The 18,604-nt window shown below is 46.9% G+C and overlaps 1 protein-coding gene across 2 annotated transcripts in view; it reads left to right on the top strand.

The window, feature by feature from the left end:
• The window catches only part of LOC145351949 (dedicator of cytokinesis protein 2-like), a 595,946-nt gene extending 585,678 nt beyond the window's left edge, over positions 1–10,268 (top strand). For both annotated transcript variants that reach the window (XM_080201765.1, XM_080201764.1), the window contains 4 exons: positions 1,383–1,557; positions 5,131–5,248; positions 6,300–6,460; positions 9,757–10,268. In XM_080201765.1, coding sequence (XP_080057891.1) covers positions 1,383–1,557; positions 5,131–5,248; positions 6,300–6,460; positions 9,757–9,789 — 487 coding nt within the window. In that variant the 3' untranslated portion in view covers positions 9,790–10,268. The remainder of the gene's footprint in view (positions 1–1,382; positions 1,558–5,130; positions 5,249–6,299; positions 6,461–9,756) is intronic.
• Positions 10,269–18,604: the final 8,336 nt, after the last annotated feature.

Raw genomic sequence — 18,604 nt, 5'->3', positions numbered from 1 at the left:
ATTGGCTGGTGATGGGATTTTCCAGTCCTGCTGCTCTCTGAGGGAACCCGCGATGAGGGGAGGTTACTGTTGGTGGGATTGAAAGATCTGACTTGGGGAATGGATGGAAAATTTGACCCAGTGTACACAAATAACCATAACTTAATCAACATTGGGCAGGAACTTGAGGCCATTGTCACGATCTGTGAGCTCGCTTAAGATGTAGTGAAACCCGTAGGTTGCAGATCTCACTGGTGAGATCGTGGCTTCTGAGTTTTGCCGCCCCTCGCCTGTGATGTAATCAGATTCTTGTCTACAATGGGCATGAACCTGATTTAAATATATTTTAATAGATTTGCATGTCATTAATCCCTCTTGCCATTTATCAACCACCCTTCCTTGCCATATATTCAAACTGCACTAACGTGAGGTCACATTGGCACGGTTTACATTAGATTCACACAGATGTGAACCGATCGTGGCGATTCTCAGGGTTGATACTCACCTTTACACTCCCTGGCACAGCAGTGCCAAGGGGCAGACCCCAGTGGCTCCTCAAGGGGGAGGGATTGGCAATGATTGTGTGGGTGGGGAATGGGTCTGATGTTTGAAGGGAAGGTGGGGTGGGTGCCAGTGCTGAATCTGGGGGGTGGGGTCCCATGTTTGACAGGAAGGGAGGTGCAGACACTGACTGGTCAGGGGGAGGGTTGCCGCTGGGGGGGAGGGGGGGGCGGGTAAGGCATCAGCTCTAATCAGAGGGAGGGGGCAGCTCTTGAGACTTCCGTGGTGATGAGAGGGCAAGGTCATTTTTTTGTCCTGATTGGCACCCTTTAAAGATAGCACCCAACTCACCACAGCCGGGCTCTGTTGGTGTGTTTAGGCCCCGTCCCCCGGCTGGTTTTTTTGGACACAACGTGGTAAGATCTGGAGAGAAAGCCGACCCTTTCCTCCAGAGAGAAACACACCGTTTTTTTTGCCAGAACAAATACACTGGTACGATTGTTGCCATTAAATGAGGGCACGTTAGGTTGTTGCAAAGTTACAGGACTATCCATTGTTCACAAGACTGACCCGGGTAAAGGAGGTTTAGATGTGCCCCCTCTCAAACAATCCCCCACCCCTATCATATTACTTAAATAACCTGTGTTTGTGTCTCCAACATCATTATATAAAAATGATTCCAGGTCTGAATTGCTCTCTTTCTATGTTGTGTTTTCGACATCCCTTTCACCAGTTTGAGTTCACCTCACCTTGGACTGGAACAGTCATTGTCCAGCCATGTCATGGGCCATGCACACCTCGTCCACTTGGTTCACCAGGACACTGATCAAATTATTTTATTGTTTTTACCATCAGCTGACTAATTTACCTCTCACAAATTCTCCCTCTGTCGCTTGCGGCAGTGTGATCCCAGACAGCCCCAAGCCAAAGCCACAAATTGCCAAGCCTGAAGAAAAGGTTCCAGATCGAGCCATCAAAGAGGACGGTGAGGTCAAACTAAGGAAGGAGAGAAAGAGACAGAAGAGGAGCAGCGTGGTGTTTGCGGACAGCAAGGCCGAGCCTTCAGACACCAAACGGGTAAGCAGCACTTGACGCTAACTGGCAGAATTTCGTGCCCTTCCCCCATGGCACGTTTGGTGGTGGGATAGGGGTATTTGGTCTGGCAGGAGGGTGACAACAAGGACACCCCTTTTCTGCCTCTATCCCAATTAAGTCCAGCTGTGTTGAGAGGCTCGTGGACATCTTCCTACCCAACAACCAATGAAGGCCCTTAATTGGCCAATTATTACCACTTAAGGACTTCATCTCACTGCTGCTTAATCCAACACCAACATGAGTTTGCCCTTCCATGCTCTCTGGGCACCACGGGGAGACTGGGTGCATTATTGACCCCTATAGTCACATTTTAGTTGGATTTTTTAAGTTCCTTTTCTACTTTTGATTCAGGCAGTTCCCTTCTATTTTGGGAGCTACCCCTTTTAATTAGTTCCTCAGTTAATTTGATTTAGTTTAATTGGTTAGTCAAAAAGACTAGAATGACAGGCAAGCCTTTGTGGGGTTGTTTGCTGACTCCCACTAGTTCCCACGTGCAAAGACACTCAGTGACTGTCTGAGGGACCCGGCACCAAGCAGTTGGGGACCTCACTGAAATCCACTGTTCCCCTACCCATTCTCCCACAACCCCACTCCCCAAACCTTCTCACCCGGATGGCTGTTTCCATCCACAATCCTCGGACTCAGGTGGGTGTCATACAGACAACTGCCACCGCCTCGTGCTGTGGTGCTGTCATTCAGTAGAGCTGTTGGCCTCTTACTTGCCGGCAACTCTCAATGGTGCCCCGGGGTCCTTGGAGGAAGGCCTGCTGCTGTCCTGTCAACTGCCTGATTGGCACTTAATTCAACAGACATTCCTGAAAGGAAGTGACGCAGGGCTCTCGTCAGCTTTCTAGCTGGAGGTCAAGATCCCCATCATCTCCAGTAAACACCGCTCAGGGTTACTGAAGAAGCACAGTGCAGCAAAGAATGGTTCATCCATAAATAGCTCAGCGGCTGGCCCTGAGCTGGTTGTTGGCGTCATCGTACCACTGAAGTGACTAGTCCCAGTGTCCTACACTCTCCTTGTAGCCCTGTATCTCCCGTTGCATAAATGTTTATCCAACACTTGTCCTGTGAAAGGTGCAGTGATCTCTGCTTCAGGTGCGGTGATCTCTGGTTCCCGATGGTGGGGGAGTCCAGAACCAGGGGTCACAGTCCGAGGATTCGAGGTAGACCATTTAGGACGGAGGTAAGGAGACATTTCTTCATCCAAGGAGTGTTGAGCCTGTGGAATTCATTACCACAGGAAATAATTGATGCCAAAACATTGAATGTGTTCTAGAGGTGGATCGATATCGCACTTGGGGTGAATGGGATCAAAGGTTTTGGGGAGAAATCAGGATTAGATTACTGAGTTAGACAATCAGCCATGATTGTAATGAATGGCGAAGCAGGATTAATGGGGTCTAAATGGCCTGCTCCTATCTTCTACGTTCCCAAGTAAACATTCCTCACGGCAAAACATTCCCTGCTCCAGCAGCTCCCCATGTAAAGGCATTTCTCTTCATGTCTCCCCTTTCTCTTTCTCTCTCTCATTGTGGTGATTCTTAAACAGGTGATTTCTAAACTTGTTTCCCAGAGCCAATGGGTAGGGTTTCCTGGAACCCAATACAACTGATAATTATACGCTTTCAGGAAATACAGAACCATCTTCCCACTTGGTGAAAAATCATATCCCGGACTGGTCGGACAGTCCAAACTCCAGTGGATGATGAGCTACAAAGGCTGCTGATCATTGTCCCTTTCCCCCCCCACTTCACCCCCTCTTTGCTTCTCCCCCTGCCCCCCCTCCCCAAAAACCCACATCCGTGCATTTCCTAAGATGAAAGCAAAATACTGCGGATGCTGGAATCTGAAATAAAAACTGAAAATGCTGAAAAATCTCAACAGATCTGACAGCATCTGTGGAGAGAGAACAAAGCCAACCTTTCGAGTCTAGATGACTTGACCAAGCGTTATGTGGACTCGAAACGTTGATTCTATTCTCTCCTGGCAGGTGTGATCAGACCTGGTGAGATTTTCCAGCATTTTCTGTCCATGTACTCCCTGCTGGATGAGCACACTGCACTCCATGTTCTGCAGGTCCACATTCCTACAGGTCAAAACCTGGCACAGCTACACTGTAACAGAGTACCATCAGGAGCTCTGTGCCAACCTCATATCTTTGGGCCTTCATTCCTTAACCATCAGTACGAAAATGTGGCGCGTGAACTCTGACATCTCATTTAATTTGTACTTTAAAGTTTCAGTGATGAATTCTCTCTCCTCTTGTGAGTTTGAAGTGTTGGCTTGAAGAGCCTTGTGTTCTATCCAATCACTGATTGAACAGTGAATATATCATTTACATTTCGACAAATGGTACAACTGAGGGCCAAGTGACAGCTCAGTGTTGTCCAGCTCATAATCCCTTTGATATCTTCTTTTGACGGTGTGTGTACGGACGTCCAAACAAAAGGAAAAATACGAGCCACATTTAAAAACACAGCTGGGTTTGACCTGGTCTCAGCTAGTTCCTTCTGGAATTGGTTTGGCCACAGCCTCACTCCGAGATCACAGTTTGCTTTCTGTAGGAAATTTTGCACTGCTGTGTAGGAGACACATTTCTGCAACTGGGGCTAAGCCAAGTTATAGAATATAGAATCCCTACAGTGCGGAAGGAGGCCATTCAGCCCATCAGATCTGCACTGAGTGTCAAACGCAGCATCCCAACCAGTCTGTAGCCCCACCTATTTACCCCACTAATCCTCTTAACCTACACATTCTAGGACACTAAGGAGCAATTTAACATGGTCAAACCATCGAACCTGCACATCTTTGCACTGAGAGAGAAAACCGGAGTACCCAGAGGAAACACACGTAGATGCAGGGAGAATGTGCAAACTCCACACAACAGTCACCCTAGGCCAGAATTGAACTCCGGTCCCTGGCGCTGTGAGGCAGCAATGCTAGCCACTGTGCCCTCCACGTTAGTGCAATGTAGAAGGATCAGACAATGCTGTACCGTGTGGATATTTCATGGGACAGTGTAGTCAGAGTTTTACTCTATATCCAACCTGTGCTGTACCCACTCTGGGGGTATTTCATGGAATGGTGTGTAGGGAGCTTTACTCTGTACCCAACCCATGCTGTACCCGCTCTGGAAATAATTTTGGGATGGTGTGTAGGGAGCTTGACACTGTATCCAACCCAGGCTGTATCCGCCCTGGAGATATTTTTGGAATAGTGTGAAGGGAACTTTACTCTGTATCCAACCAGTGCTGTAACTGCCTGAACGGTAATGGTTAGGGTAGTGGAAGAGGAGAATTACTCCATCTAATCTGGTTTGGGAGTATTTGAAAGGACCGTGTGAATGAAGCTTTACTTTGTATCTAACTTTACTGTTCCTCAATTAGGAGCATTTAGTATTGATACTAATTGTCTGAACAAAGAGAGTTATGACCAAATTCCTTACTGCTCCTGCCCCGACCCCACGCACTCCCCAAACCCGCACTACCCCCACCCCCTGCCACTTGGTGATGCGGTGCTAATTCACGTGGTAACTGTTGTCGTTTCCAGCTGTCGCGAAAGCAGGAGTTTAGGAGTGACACCAACCTGTCGGACCAAGCCGAGAAACGCCCAGCTTCTGTGCTGAAGCAGATGAGCTTTGCCAGTAGATCCGTGCCAACAATCCCAGGTACTGTGCGGGCAAACTGTGAGAACTAGGTAAAGGCTACAAGGTAAAAAATAAAACCATCTCTTCAACTTTATTCTCTCCAATCAGGAACACAGGAATTGCAGTTTTAAAAAAAGAACATTTAGTTAGCCTTCTCCCATTCTGTTATTTGATATGATATAATGAGATTCACTATTCATTGTAACCAATCTTCACCAATCATCAATAAGAACGTAGGATGATGAAAATCCTAATGCTGGAGAGCTTTGGGAAACATGTTCCAAAATTGTCTTTTTCTTCCTAAGCATGGTCCCCTTACCCGTCACACTCTGTGCTGTCCAGTCAGTCCCATCACCTGATCTCAGGCTAACTCTATTTTAAACAATGAATCGATTCAGTCACTTTAATCATCTCCATCCAGATTTAAATTCCCTCAAACAATCTGCTCTATAGCGTTTACTTTGAGGGGAACGTATCAGTCAGGTCAGTGAACAGACTGTTCCTCTCCAGAGTAGTGTCATGGGTTCTTTCACATTCACCCAGACAGGGGCCTCCAGTCAGGATTTTCCTGTCTGGCTGAATGTCAGTGAAGTTTGGTTGACCTGTCGCTTCCCCCCCCGGAGGGCCCCCACCAGGCCGAAGCCAGAAAATCCTGGCCTTGGATTCATATCACCCTTAATAGAACCCCTATGGCGCAGAAGGAAGCCATTCGGCCCATCAAGTCTGCACCAACAACAATTCACCCAGGCCTTCTCCATATAACCCTACATGTATACCCTACTAATCCTCCTGACAACAAGGGGCAATTTAGCACGGCCAATCCACCTAACACATATATTTTTGGACTGTGGGAGGAAACCGGGGCACCTGGAGGAATCCCACACAGAAATGGGGAGAACATGCAAACTCCACACAGACAGCAACATCAGGCCAGAGTTGAAGCCAGCCATGAGTGAGGTCAGAGAATTCTGGCCACTGGAAGTTGTCGATTTACTTAGAACTGAGGTTGTTTCTCCAAATACTTTCCCGGTATTCGGACAGATGTTTTTAATATTTTTCAAATCCTTTCCAGCTCTGACTTTTGCTGTGGCGAATGGAAGTGAGGAACAAAGCCTTGACCAGAACGCGATGAAGAGGATGAGTCAGCCAATGTTTATGCTCTCCCTTGATGAGTGTGAGGTGGAGAAAAAGACTGCCCCTAAAGTTAAAAAATCTTCGTTCTTTAAGAACCGGGTGAGTCTTTGCTCTTTTTGGCCAGATTCATGAAATTCTTGATCGTTTATGAACAGCAGGCAGTTGAGGATTTGGGCTGCATTATCTCATTGATTACAAACAATCTCAGATTGAAGCAGTGTCAGGCTCCATTAATATAGCAGGAGGGGGTCTCTCTCATGGTTAAATGTATGCCGTGATATGGAGTCATGGTAGCCAGGAGAATGTTGGTCTACAGGAGTAGGCCAGGAGTGTGGGGCCTGTACAGGAGTAGGCCAGGACTGGGAGGCCTGTTCAGGAGTAGGCCAGGACTGTGGGGCCTGTTCAGGAGTAGGCCAGGACTGTGGGGCCTGTTCAGTAGTAGGCCAGGAGTGTGAGGCCTGTACAGGATTAGGCCAGGACTGTGGGGCCTGTACAGGAGTAGGCCAGGAGTATGGAGCCTGTACAGGAGTAGGCCAGGAGTGTGAGGCCTGTACAGGATTAGGCCAGGATTGTGGGGCCTGTACAGGAGTAGGCCAGGAGTGTGGGCCCTGTACAGGATTAGGCCAGGAGTGTGGAGCTTGTACAGGAGTAGGCCAGGAGTGTGGGGCCTGTACAGGATTAGGCCAGGAGTGTGGGGCCCGTACAGGATTAGGCCAGGAGTGTGGAGCTTGTACAGGAGTAGGCCAGGAGTGTGGAGCCTGTGCAGGAGTAGGCCAGGAGTGTGGAGCCTGTGCAGGATTAGGCCAGGAGTGTGGGGCCTGTACAGGATTAGGCCAGGAGTGTGGGGCCTGTACAGGTTAGGCCAGGAGTGTGGGGCCTGTACAGGATTAGGCCAGGAGTGAGGGGCCTGTACAGGATTAGGCCAGGAGTGTGGGGCCTGTACAGGATTAGGCCAGGACTGTGGGGCCTGTACAGGAGTAGGCCAGGAGTATGGAACCTGTAGAGGATTAGGCCAGGAGTGTGGGGCTGTACAGGATTAGGCCAAGAGTGTGGGGCCTGTACAGAATTAGGCCGGGACTGTGGGCCTGTAGAGGATTAGGCCAGGACTGTGGGCCTGTACAGGATTAGGCCAGGACTGTGGGGTCTGTACAGGAGTAGGCCAGAACTGTGGGGCCTGCTCCAACATTCAGTTCAATTCTGACGGGCTGCACTTCCACTCAATTTATCCGTCTTTGATACATATCTCTGGAAACCTTGACCCAGCAAAAATCTAAGATTCAGTCCTTTAAGATTGTTATGAATCTGCGCTATACCCCTTTGAGGCTGCTATATCTTTCCTGAAATAATTTTCCAAATTTGAAACTCTATCCTCAGTTAGCTAATTCCAGCTGAGGTGATATAGATGTTATCGTTGACCTCAGCTAGCAAAGGATTGAGAAAATCAACCAAAACTATAGCTCCTTGTTCCTACCCAGTGTATAAAGACAGGGGTCAGGTTGAGTTCCGGTGTGATGTCTCTACTTCCATTGACCACCACCCCCCACTCCTCCCAATGAGGGCCCCATGTGGACAATAAGAAGAAGATGAGAAAAATAACCTCAAGCCCAATTCAAAAGATATGTTAAAGAGGAGATTAAAAATAAAATTGATGATTCCCAAAACGGAATGAAATATCAGTCTGAGCAGGCAGTTCAATATTTTCTTAGCCCTCGATCCACTGAAGTCAATCAATGTGTGTTACCTGCTGCCTTTGTGCTGCTTTTACACTCTGCCTGGCCCACGGCCATGGCTGGGCCCAAAGCCAAGGCCTCACTCATCCAGCGCCAAACTGACTCTGCCACAATTTGCTCTGACTGGGTGCCAGAAGAAACCGTCATTTGTGATCTCACAGGCATTTCAGGCCAGCTCGTGATCAACTGGCACAAAGCCCCGTTTGCTTCAGGAATGACCTACACAGGTCATTCTACTGCTTGGTGCCAACCCTGTCTCCCTGCAGACACACGCAGTTAAAATGGCCATGATGACTTATCCCTCGTCTGCGCGGCACAGTGGATAGCACTGCTGCCTCACAGCACCAGAGGGCTGGGTTCAATCTGGCCTTGGGTGACTGTGTGTGTGTGTGTGTGTGTGTGTGTGTGTGTGTGTGTGTGTGTGTGTGTGTGTGTGTGTGTGTGGAGTTTGCATCACATTCTCCCCGTGCCTATGTGTGTTTGCTCCAGTTTCCCCCCACAATCCAAAAGATTTGCGGGTTAGGTAGATTGTCCATGGCAAATGGCCCCTTAGTGTCAGTGGGATTAGCAGGGTAAAGACATGGTGTTACCCTCAGGAAGAGGACCTGAGTGGGGTTATTGTCAGTGCAGGCTCGATGGGCCGAACGGCCTGCTTCTGCAGTGTAGGGGTTTTATGATTGCCTGAGGTTTGGAATTTTGATTCAGGTTGACCCTGAACAAGAGGGTGGGGATTCACTAAAAAAGCAGCAGCTTTAGCACACAGAGCAAACTCCAAAGGCACCATCAGCATGTGGCTGCATATTTAACCCCAGACTTGTGCTAGGAAAATATGATTTATCTCAGAGACCAACGTGGCAACAAACTGGAACGTGACCCTGAGAGACCTGGAGAAATATAGAACTACAGCACAAAACAGGCCCTTCGGCCCACAAGTTGTGCCAATCATATCCCTACCTAATAGGCCTATCTATAACCCTCAATCCCATTAAATCCCATGTACTCATCATGTATATGTTTTTTTGATGCGTGTTGGGCTTGCAGGAGCAAACACGCTTCACAAGGAGACTTTGATGCTCATAGCCAAGGGTTTCCCTCACCCTCCTCAACAATCTTCAAATCCTCCTCCAGCTACCTACCTGAGAGCCGTGGGACCTGTATTGTCCCTGTGTCCCACCACTACCCCACCCACCGCCTGGAAATTCCCAACCCCATCCCCTGAGAGGGGCAGCCTCCTGTCACCCAAAATAACTACCATTGTGTTAAGGTGGGAATCTGACCAGGGCCACGCAGGAGAGGCATTGATAATAAGATGGTTGAGGCAGATGGCACTGATGCACTCATGGAGTAGTGTGATGGATAGGTGAAGGGGATGGGAATTGAGGACTACAGGAGGAAGATTGGACAGAAATATTTAGAGTGGAAGGGTACTCATATAGAGTACAAACTTGTTGGTCCTATAAATTCTGTTTCTGTGTGGCAAATTCTGTATAATGGCTCTACTCACAGCCCTGGCTTTTCTATTTGATCTTACATGGCATGGAGGGAACGGTGTGAATTACAACATCTAGAATCAAAACTGTTGTGTTCTTCACTTCATCTTAACCTTCACATCAGCAATCTGACAGACTTTTTTTTCCCTCCATTCCCCCCACTCACCTCATTCAGTTGACTTCAAAGAGCGCAGAAGACAGCAAGTAGTTGGAGAAGAGCTCTCTTTCGTGAATCTGACTGGAGGTTCGTCAGTGCGGAAAGCACATCTCCGAGGGCTGAAGATGGAGTCCTCCTTGCTCACGGCACTTCAAACAGTAACCATTTTGAACTCCTGTCGGTACACAATCCTTCAAACTTATGGAATCCTTCTTCTGTTTTTATTTTAAAATCCACATTTTCACGGTCCTTGTCTAGTGGAACTCTTGGAGATAAATCATGAACGGTTCTGGCTTACTTTAACCTCTTGAGGACCACTCATCCCCCCAAAGGCAGCAAGCATTGCTGTGGCAACAGGGCCAAGAGGAACCATTCATTTACATGCTCGCAAGAAACGAACTCCTCCAGGTTCTGGGCCCTGGAGGATGACCTCACGATTCGGTGCGGTTTCATAATCTTCATTTATGAGCTGAGCCCAAACATTGTTCATGTTAATCTTTTTTCTGCAAAGCACTGATTAAAGTGAGGGCAAGGTGACACTTTATTAGCCTCCGTCTCTCAGAGTTTTTATTCAAAGTCTGTTTGGGGGATGGATAAGGAGTTTTAAAACTTGTGCTCAACATTGCTTCCGATTTTGGGAAAGCGACATCCCTACTCAATAGACGAGGCTGCTGGTCACCTCATGGACACTGGTACAGAGAGGATTAGGCCATTCAGCTTCTTGGGCTTGTTTCCCTATTTAATTAGATCATAATTGGCCTACAGCACTCTCCCCTCCATTTGACAATCTTTGCTCCATATTTCTAAATACCTTTACTTAAAGAACACTAGATCAACTTCAGTTGTCAAGTTGTGAGGGACGCAATAGCATTCGAAACCTATAGTGGAAGAGAGTTTACATTTCTCTTAGCTACGTGAGTCTCTGAATAGCCTGAGCTCAAAATTTAAGTGGTGTTTGTAATAAGTGTCTGGAGTCAGAATTCCCATCACCAAAATCCCTTTATTTATAACTGTAACAGCAATACACAGGGTGTGATCAGTTACCAGTCTACCTTCAGGAGCATCAGAGCTTCTGGTTAAGTCCAAGGCAAAAACTCCGTGGTTGGTTCATCAATTGGATCCTTAATCAGGGAGTTTAGACTCCAATGGCCAACGTCAATGGCCTGATTGAAGTCATTACAGTGTTCCTTTGTTCTTGATGTCCCCAGCAAGAAAAATAGGCCAGGGTTTTATGGTGTACCACAGTTCCACCCCTCCCCCTGCCCCCCACTTCCGCCTCCCCCCTCCCCCCTCCTCCGCCTCCCCTCTCCCCCTCCCCCTCCCCACCCCCTCCTCCCCCTCCCCCCTCCCCCTCCCCCCCTCCTCCCCCTCCCCCCTCCTCCCCCTCCCCCTCCCCCCCCCCTCCCCCTCCCCCCTCCCCCCCCCCTCCCCCCCCTCCCCCTCCCCCCTCCTCCCTCCTCCCCCCTCCCCCCTCCCCCCTCCTCCTCCCTCCTCCCCCCTCCCCCCTCTTCCCCCTTCTCCACCCTCTCCCACCTTCCCCTCTTCCCCCCTCACTCCAGCGAATGCAGCAGGCCACTTCAATCACTGTTTACCTCAGTAACACCGTAATATCCCACCAGGCAGGAGGGGCCTTAAAATCCTGTCTACTCTATCAAATCCTGTTAACATTTTAAACATCTTGATCAGATCGCCCACTCAATCTTCTATATTCAACAGAATGCAAGCCTAGTTTATGGCACCTGTTTTCATAACCTCAACATTCTGGTGTTATTCTGGCAATACCAGTTTTAAATGGACACCCACCACAGACAGCAAGTAATGGGGAATAAGACCAACTCCCAGACAGCAGAATGTCTCTCACACACACACACACACACACACACACACACACACACACACACACACACACACACACACACACATATCTTTGTGTTGCTGTTGGCCCCTGAAGCCCAGACTGTTTGTACAGGAGGATGTAGTCAATATAGGGAAATCCAAATACAACACCGCTAAACTGTTAAAAGATCTCAACTTGCAAATAGTTTGTGGTTTACAGCCAAATAAATTAAAAAAGGCTTGTTTTTTCATGTTTTTCTTTGGTTTAAGAATTCTCAAAGCATAAAAGATGTAGCGGTATAATCTGTGGGATAGTGAGGGCAGTGCTCTAGGGACATGTGTTCAAATCCCACCATAGCACACGTTGAAGTTTGAATTCGGTAAAAATCTGGAATTAAAAGTTAAAATGATGACCATGAAACCATTGCTGTAAAAGCTCATCTGTTTCACTGATGTCTTGTAGGGAGGACAATCTGTCAGCCTTGCCTGGTCTAGCTTACATACAACTCCAGATCCACAGCAATGTGGTTGACTCTTAAACACCCTTAGTTGAAGGGCAGCTAGGGATGGAGACAACAAATGCTTGCACAGCCAGTGTCCCCTGTATCACATGAACAAATAAAAAAGAAATCACAGTCAATGAGGTAGTTTCGAAGGTATAATAATGTAGGAAATGTATACAGCAAACTCCCACATGATGAGATGAACTGTTTTATTGATGTTGGTTGAGCAGTAATCTCAACTGTTCCAGCCAACTCTCTCACGACCATCCAGTCCAACAGTGCTGACATTACGGACTCTGCTAGCTCTCACTGTCTCTCTTGGCATTACCATCTAGAAGGTCTATTCACTTGTGCCCATGTCATCCATGAGTTTATTAATGTCATGGTCTTGATGGAAACTTGGTTGTGGGGTGATGACACCTTTCCTCTAACTGAAGCTTCCCTACCTGGCTACACTTTCCACCAGTTGGCCTGTCCATACCTTTGTGATGATGGTGTGGCTTCTTTTACTAAATCATGCCTTCTTCTGTTCGTCTAACTCCCCTGGCACATTCTCCTCCTTTGAACATCTCACTTTGTTCTACCCGCCTTGTCTCTCATTTAATACGCTGGTTCTCTACAGTCAGTTAAGTATTATAAAATATTTTTGCACCGAAACATCATCACTGCTTTCCTCCCTCAGACATCACCTTTGGTGATGTCAACCTCCATCTTGACTCATTATGATTGCTCTCCTCCATGTTCACTGCCCTCTGAGCCTCCCTTAAGCTCTCCTGCCATGTTAACTCCCCAACCCATAATATTCATGGCCACCTTGTTCTCTCATGTGGTCCCATTGCCTTCATTGTTTCAATTAGAAATAAGACCATTTTTGATCACTTCATTCTATGATCCCCTGCCCACAGTTCCAGTCTCCTTTCTAACCCTACCTCTTTCTATAATTGTCCCTGGAAAAAGTAATGTCTCAATTCACATATATCCACAGTTTCAAAACCACAACTCTCATTGGTTCTCTATTCACTGACATTTCTGCAGCTCAACCCCTCCATCATTTGTGTCACCTTGTCAATAAGATTCACTTTCTGCTTCCTTGATTTTATTCTCACTAAACTGGTGACCATCCAACTTCTTTTCCTGGCTCTGTGTTAGCTGATATTGTTAACAGATCTGTCTCTCATCAGGTTCTATTCCACTCTCCTTCCAATTTGCCATCATCACCTGTCTCCATAAGGAAGTAACCCTTGATCCCACTGTTCTGGCAAACTACCACCCAGTGTTCAACTTTCCATTTCTCCCTAAAGTCCTTAAAGGTGTTATCATTTCCCATACACATTCCTATCTTTCCCTGGGCTCTAAACTTGAATCCCTCCAAACAGTTTTGCCAAATTACAGAAGTGACTCACTTCAAAGTCACGAAAGATATCCAATTTGACTGTGACAAAGGTAAACTATCTCTTCTCATTCTTTTTGGCCTGTTTTCAGTCTAACTTCACCATCCCCCTCAGTGCCCCTCCACCAATGTACAACTGGATGGGACTGTACTTGTCTGGTTCCATTCTTAATAGTCCCATTTGTAGCCAGAGCATCGCCTAAAATAACTTCTCTTCCTATTCCTGCACTGTCATGTCTGGTATTTCCTCCAGGACTCATCCGTATACAACATTTCTGGATGCTACCTGGTTGGACTTCCACCACCTAAGCACCAGCTGCCTCAACACTAACATTGTCTCTATGTTATTAGGCTGTTTGCCTGACATTCAGAATTGGATGAACAGAAATCTCCTCTAACTTTTGGGAAAACTTGAAGTCATTGGTTTGCAGCACAGCAGCATTCCCTAGCTACTGTCTCCATCGCTCTCCCTGGCAAGTCTCTGTTTCTGAAACAGACTGTCCACAACCTTACTGTCATATTTGAACCTGAATTAAGTGTACAACTACACGTGCAAGTCATCACTAAGACTGTCTGTCTCCATCTGTTTTACATCCCTCTGTTGTATGGCTGATCTGTTGCATTCTTTTGCTTTGTTGTGGCTGGTCCTGTCTTCAATTGCTCGCTCCGTGGAATTTCCTCCCTCAACCTCTCTGCCTCTCTCCCCCCCCTATCCTGCTTCCCTACCTTCTTTAAAACCTACTTATCCGGGCCAACTCCAGGTACACCAGTTGTGCTGTTTAGGTGCATCCGAACAGGCGCTGGAGTGTGGTGACTAGGGGGTTTTTACAGTAACCTCATTACAGTGTTCATGTAAGCCAACTTGTGACTAATAAAAAAAACTAAACTAAAACTAAAACAACTCCTTCAACTTCAATCTGGCATCCATTTTGAGATGAGTGGAGATATTTTCCTCCATTAAAGATGTTATTTATAAAAAGTCATTGCTGCTGATGTGAGTAGAAGTGAAACTCATGGTCAAAGTGGAATTAACCAGTCAGCGTGTGTGAGAGTTACAGCAGAGGATTGAGGGGCAAGTGTATACAACTGCGTGGGGTGTTAGAATCCCAAATGATAAACCTATGGAGCCTTATGTCTATTCGTCAGGAAACCAGAAGATTTTTCCAACACAGTGGATCTTACATCATAAGTGAGAAGGAAAGCTAGCTGGTAATACAGAAGGAAGCCACCCTCTGTCAGGCTGTAATAGTAGCTGCACTTAATGTTTGTTTCACAGATACTCGAGAAAAAGACTGGATCAAGTGTCAGATACAACAGAGCCGCCTGTGTCTTCCTTCACACTAAATGGCCAAATCCTCCTCCTTTCTGAATGGGGAAGCTGAGATTGCCTTTACATTTTAAAGGCATGTTGTGTGGTCCACTGGCTGAAGTGAGGCCTGTTTATTTACCACATCAAACAGGGTCACAACATGGATCACCTGTGCCTGAGGTTTGGTGCGAACACAGTTCATCCCACAGTGCTAATCTTCTAATAGGAATTCTCTGTCATCCCATCAAAGAGTCACAGAATCATTGAATTTTACGGAAAGAAGCCATTGTGCCCATCGTATCCATGTACTAGCTCTTTGGAAGAGCCATTCAATTTATCCCACTCCCATTCTTTTCCCATAGCCCTGTCCTTTTCTCCCATTCAAATATTTATACAATTCCTGTTTCAAAAGTCGCTATTCCTGCATTTCAGCCAGTCCATTTCAGATAATAACTAATATAAAGATAGCAAGCGCTGGAAAAACTCAGCAGATCTGGTAGCGTCTGTGGGGAGAGAAACAGAGGGTGTGATTTAGTGATAGCTGTGGCTGCAAATCCTGCAATTACTGTTAAACCTTGCAAGTGGATAAAAATGGGATTTGCACTGGCGAGATCTGAGTTTGAGATCTCCCCCACCCCCTTCTCTGGCGTCAACCTGATTTCCATAAATTTAACTACAGGTTAATCTCATTAATGAGCCTGACACCATTACATCTGCCAACAACAACCCATCCCTAATCCCACCCCTCCAGGCTGCATGACATCACGCCAGTATGAATCATTTGAAAAATGCAAACTAGTTGTGATAACCACGCCAGGAGCATGGAGATGCCTATAGGCCCTGAGTATTGAGGGACATGCCTGGTAATTCCCCCCCCGGGGGACACTGCTGGGCCACCAAGGGTAGTGCCAAGGGAGCCCATGCAGGTGGGTCAAGTTCCTCTAATGGGGGAAGGGGGGTTTCCCTTCTGTGTGTGGGGGGGGGGGGTTGAGGAGTGTTCTCCCTGTCCTTCAGGGGCTCCCGATGTCCATTGCGGAGTGCAGAGAGGGACTTAAATTTAACTTTCAGATTGGGATACTTTTTAAAGATTTCAGAAACCCAGCTTGCTGGAGTTTTTAGCACCCCCGGTGCCCCCCTGCGCCTGCCCCCTGAGCCTGTGCCCCAGTGCCCACCCTCCCTACGCGGCCCTCCCTGTGCGCCTGTGCTCCCTTGTCCCCGCGTGCCCCTGCACCCCCGCCAACCCTCCCCCCCTCCCCGTCCCCAGCACACTGGAATTGCACAGAGTGCTGTTTAATCAGACAAGAAAAGGCAGCTGAGAGTTTGACGAGTTTCACACAGTTTTTCTCATCTGATCCATTTTTGGTCTGTGCATTTTTGGGAAGATTGCACCCAGAATTAACAGGAGGGGATTCTCTGGCCTCTCCACAGTGTGTTTCTGATGGTGGCGTTCAGCGACAGCAGGATCTCCCAATGCTGGCAATGGGATTTCTCATTGACTGCACTCCATGCCCCCAGGAAACCCATGGTGGGGGTGGGGGGGGGGGCGCACCTTTGGCAAGACCAGAAGATCTTGCCAGCTTGCAGCACAGTCAGAGAATGCCAACCAACATTTTGAGTCCATGTGACTCTTCGGAACTGAAAATCCTACTTCAGGTGTGAAACATTGGCAGGAGTTTTCTCTCTCTCTGTGGCATGTTTGGCAGTGGTGGGAGGTGCCCCTCCACTTGCTGGTGACGGGATCTTATATTCTCTGCTTGTTAATAAGGTTTACCATAGAATGCACCTCTTCTCCGTCGGGAAACCTGGGAAGGGATGAGAAAAGCAGCAAAATTTCAGCAGTTAATTCTGTTTCTCCCTCCACAGATGTTCTCAGACCTGCTGAATTTTTCCAGCATTTCCTGTTTTTTATCCCAGATTTTCAGCATTTGCAGTATTTTGCTTCAAATAAATAAATGTGCTTAAATAAATTTATTCCAGGTCATAACTTGCTGCCAAAACAAAGTTCTCATCTTCACTGATCAGTTGATCATTTGTCTTCTTATGACTGAACCTCCTGCTAATTTCTCCTCGTTTACTGTCCATTATAAGGTTCCATTAAATCCTGCCAGGTTCACAGTGTTATGGTATAGCATTGATAAAATAGCTAACAATCGTCACTACAGAAAATGGCCTGAGTTTTCAAAGCAAGTGGTCACTCACCCTCAATCTCCTTACTGCAACTGACCCCCTCCAGTCCCACCCTTTTTCTACTTTTCTACTGTATGTTGAGCTTGATAGTTTCTATCAGCTTATCTCCGTTCAGGAACATAGACCCATGCTGGCCTCCTTGTTCTTTTCCTCTGTCACAAAGGATAGGTGGAAAAACTTTCTGATTGGAGAGACAGAACAACTATTGCACCAAAGAGGCACAAATCATTGTCAGAACAACTATAAGAACTAGGAGCAGAAGAGGGCCATTCAGCCTCTGGAGCATTCTCCGCCATTCAATACAATCATAGTTGATCTCATTTCAGCCTCAACTCTACTTTCCTGCCCATTCTCCATAACCCTTCACCCATTACTACTTAAAAATCAGCCTATCAGAACTAGGAACAAGAGTATCGACATCGCTATCGACAAAATTAGTTTTATCTCTTCATAACCTGCCACTCGAATATTTTTTAACATTCCTGAGAATATTTGAAGGGTATGTATTCCAGCTGAATGCTCCATACCAGGAGTATACATTTGGAAACTGTGTTTGTAACAAATGGAAAAACCTATGCTGTATATACTGGCCATTATTTGATAGATACTCCTGACAGATAAGGTCCCTGGGTGGATCTGGTTGCCAATGCTGGCTGGGTGTATTCCTGGAGGTAACATTACTTGGCCTCTACCCTCCAATTGCTGCTCCCCACCTCCCTCCAAATCTCCCTCTCCACCCTCCCTCCAGCTCCCCCCTCCACCCTCCCAGGCCCTACCCCCATATCTATACATGTACCCACTAATCCTCTAACCTACGCATCTATGGTCAATTTAGCATAGCTAATCAACCTAACCCGCACATCTTTGGACTGTGGGAGGAAACTGGAGCACCCGGAGGAAACCCAGGCTGAAGGTTTGTAGCAACTCTATCCAAAGTAGATTTTTTAAAAAATATATTTTCCTTTTCCAGTTTCAGACACCAAAATATAAGGAACAACGGAGGCAGAAAATCTTACTGAACCATTGGTTTCATTAACCTTAGTCACAACAATTTTACAGATAGCGATTGTGTACAATGTGGCTCTGAGGTTGCAGCATGGGCATCATTGTGGCACAGTAGTTAGTACTGCTACCTCACAGCACCAGATTGATCCCTGGCTTGGGTCATTGTCTCTGCAAAGTCTACATGTTCTCCCCGCATCTGCGTGGATTTCCTTCAGGTGCTCTGGTTTCCTCCCACAGAAATACTGGTTAGGTACTTTGGTCATGTTAATTCTCCCTCAGTGTACCCAAATGGCTAGGGGATTTTCACAGTAACTTCATTGCAGTGTTAATGTAAGCCCACTTGTGACACTGGTTATTTACCTTAAACTTTTGTCTGCAAGGCAATTTGATATGGCCAGGGACTATGAAAGGAGCTATGTAAATTGAATCTCTTTTAAATAAACAAGGTCAAGATTGGGGCTGACCAACATTCTCAGCATCAACTTTCTGACTTGAGGGGCCAATGGAATAGGCTTTTGCCACACCTTCCATCACAATTTATTTGTTCAAGTGTTGCTGTCACTGTTTTCAAACAATTATACTCTTTATAACAACAATCTGTGCAAAAAAAAGCAGTTAAAACATACTTTGAAAACA

The sequence above is a fragment of the Carcharhinus amblyrhynchos genome, chromosome 13, assembly GCF_965287045.1.
Source record: "Carcharhinus amblyrhynchos chromosome 13, sCarAmb.v2.hapA, whole genome shotgun sequence".
NCBI lineage: Eukaryota > Metazoa > Chordata > Chondrichthyes > Carcharhiniformes > Carcharhinidae > Carcharhinus > Carcharhinus amblyrhynchos.
The sequence above is the reverse complement of the archived record's forward strand: the minus strand, read 5'-3'. Positions and strand labels throughout refer to the sequence as shown.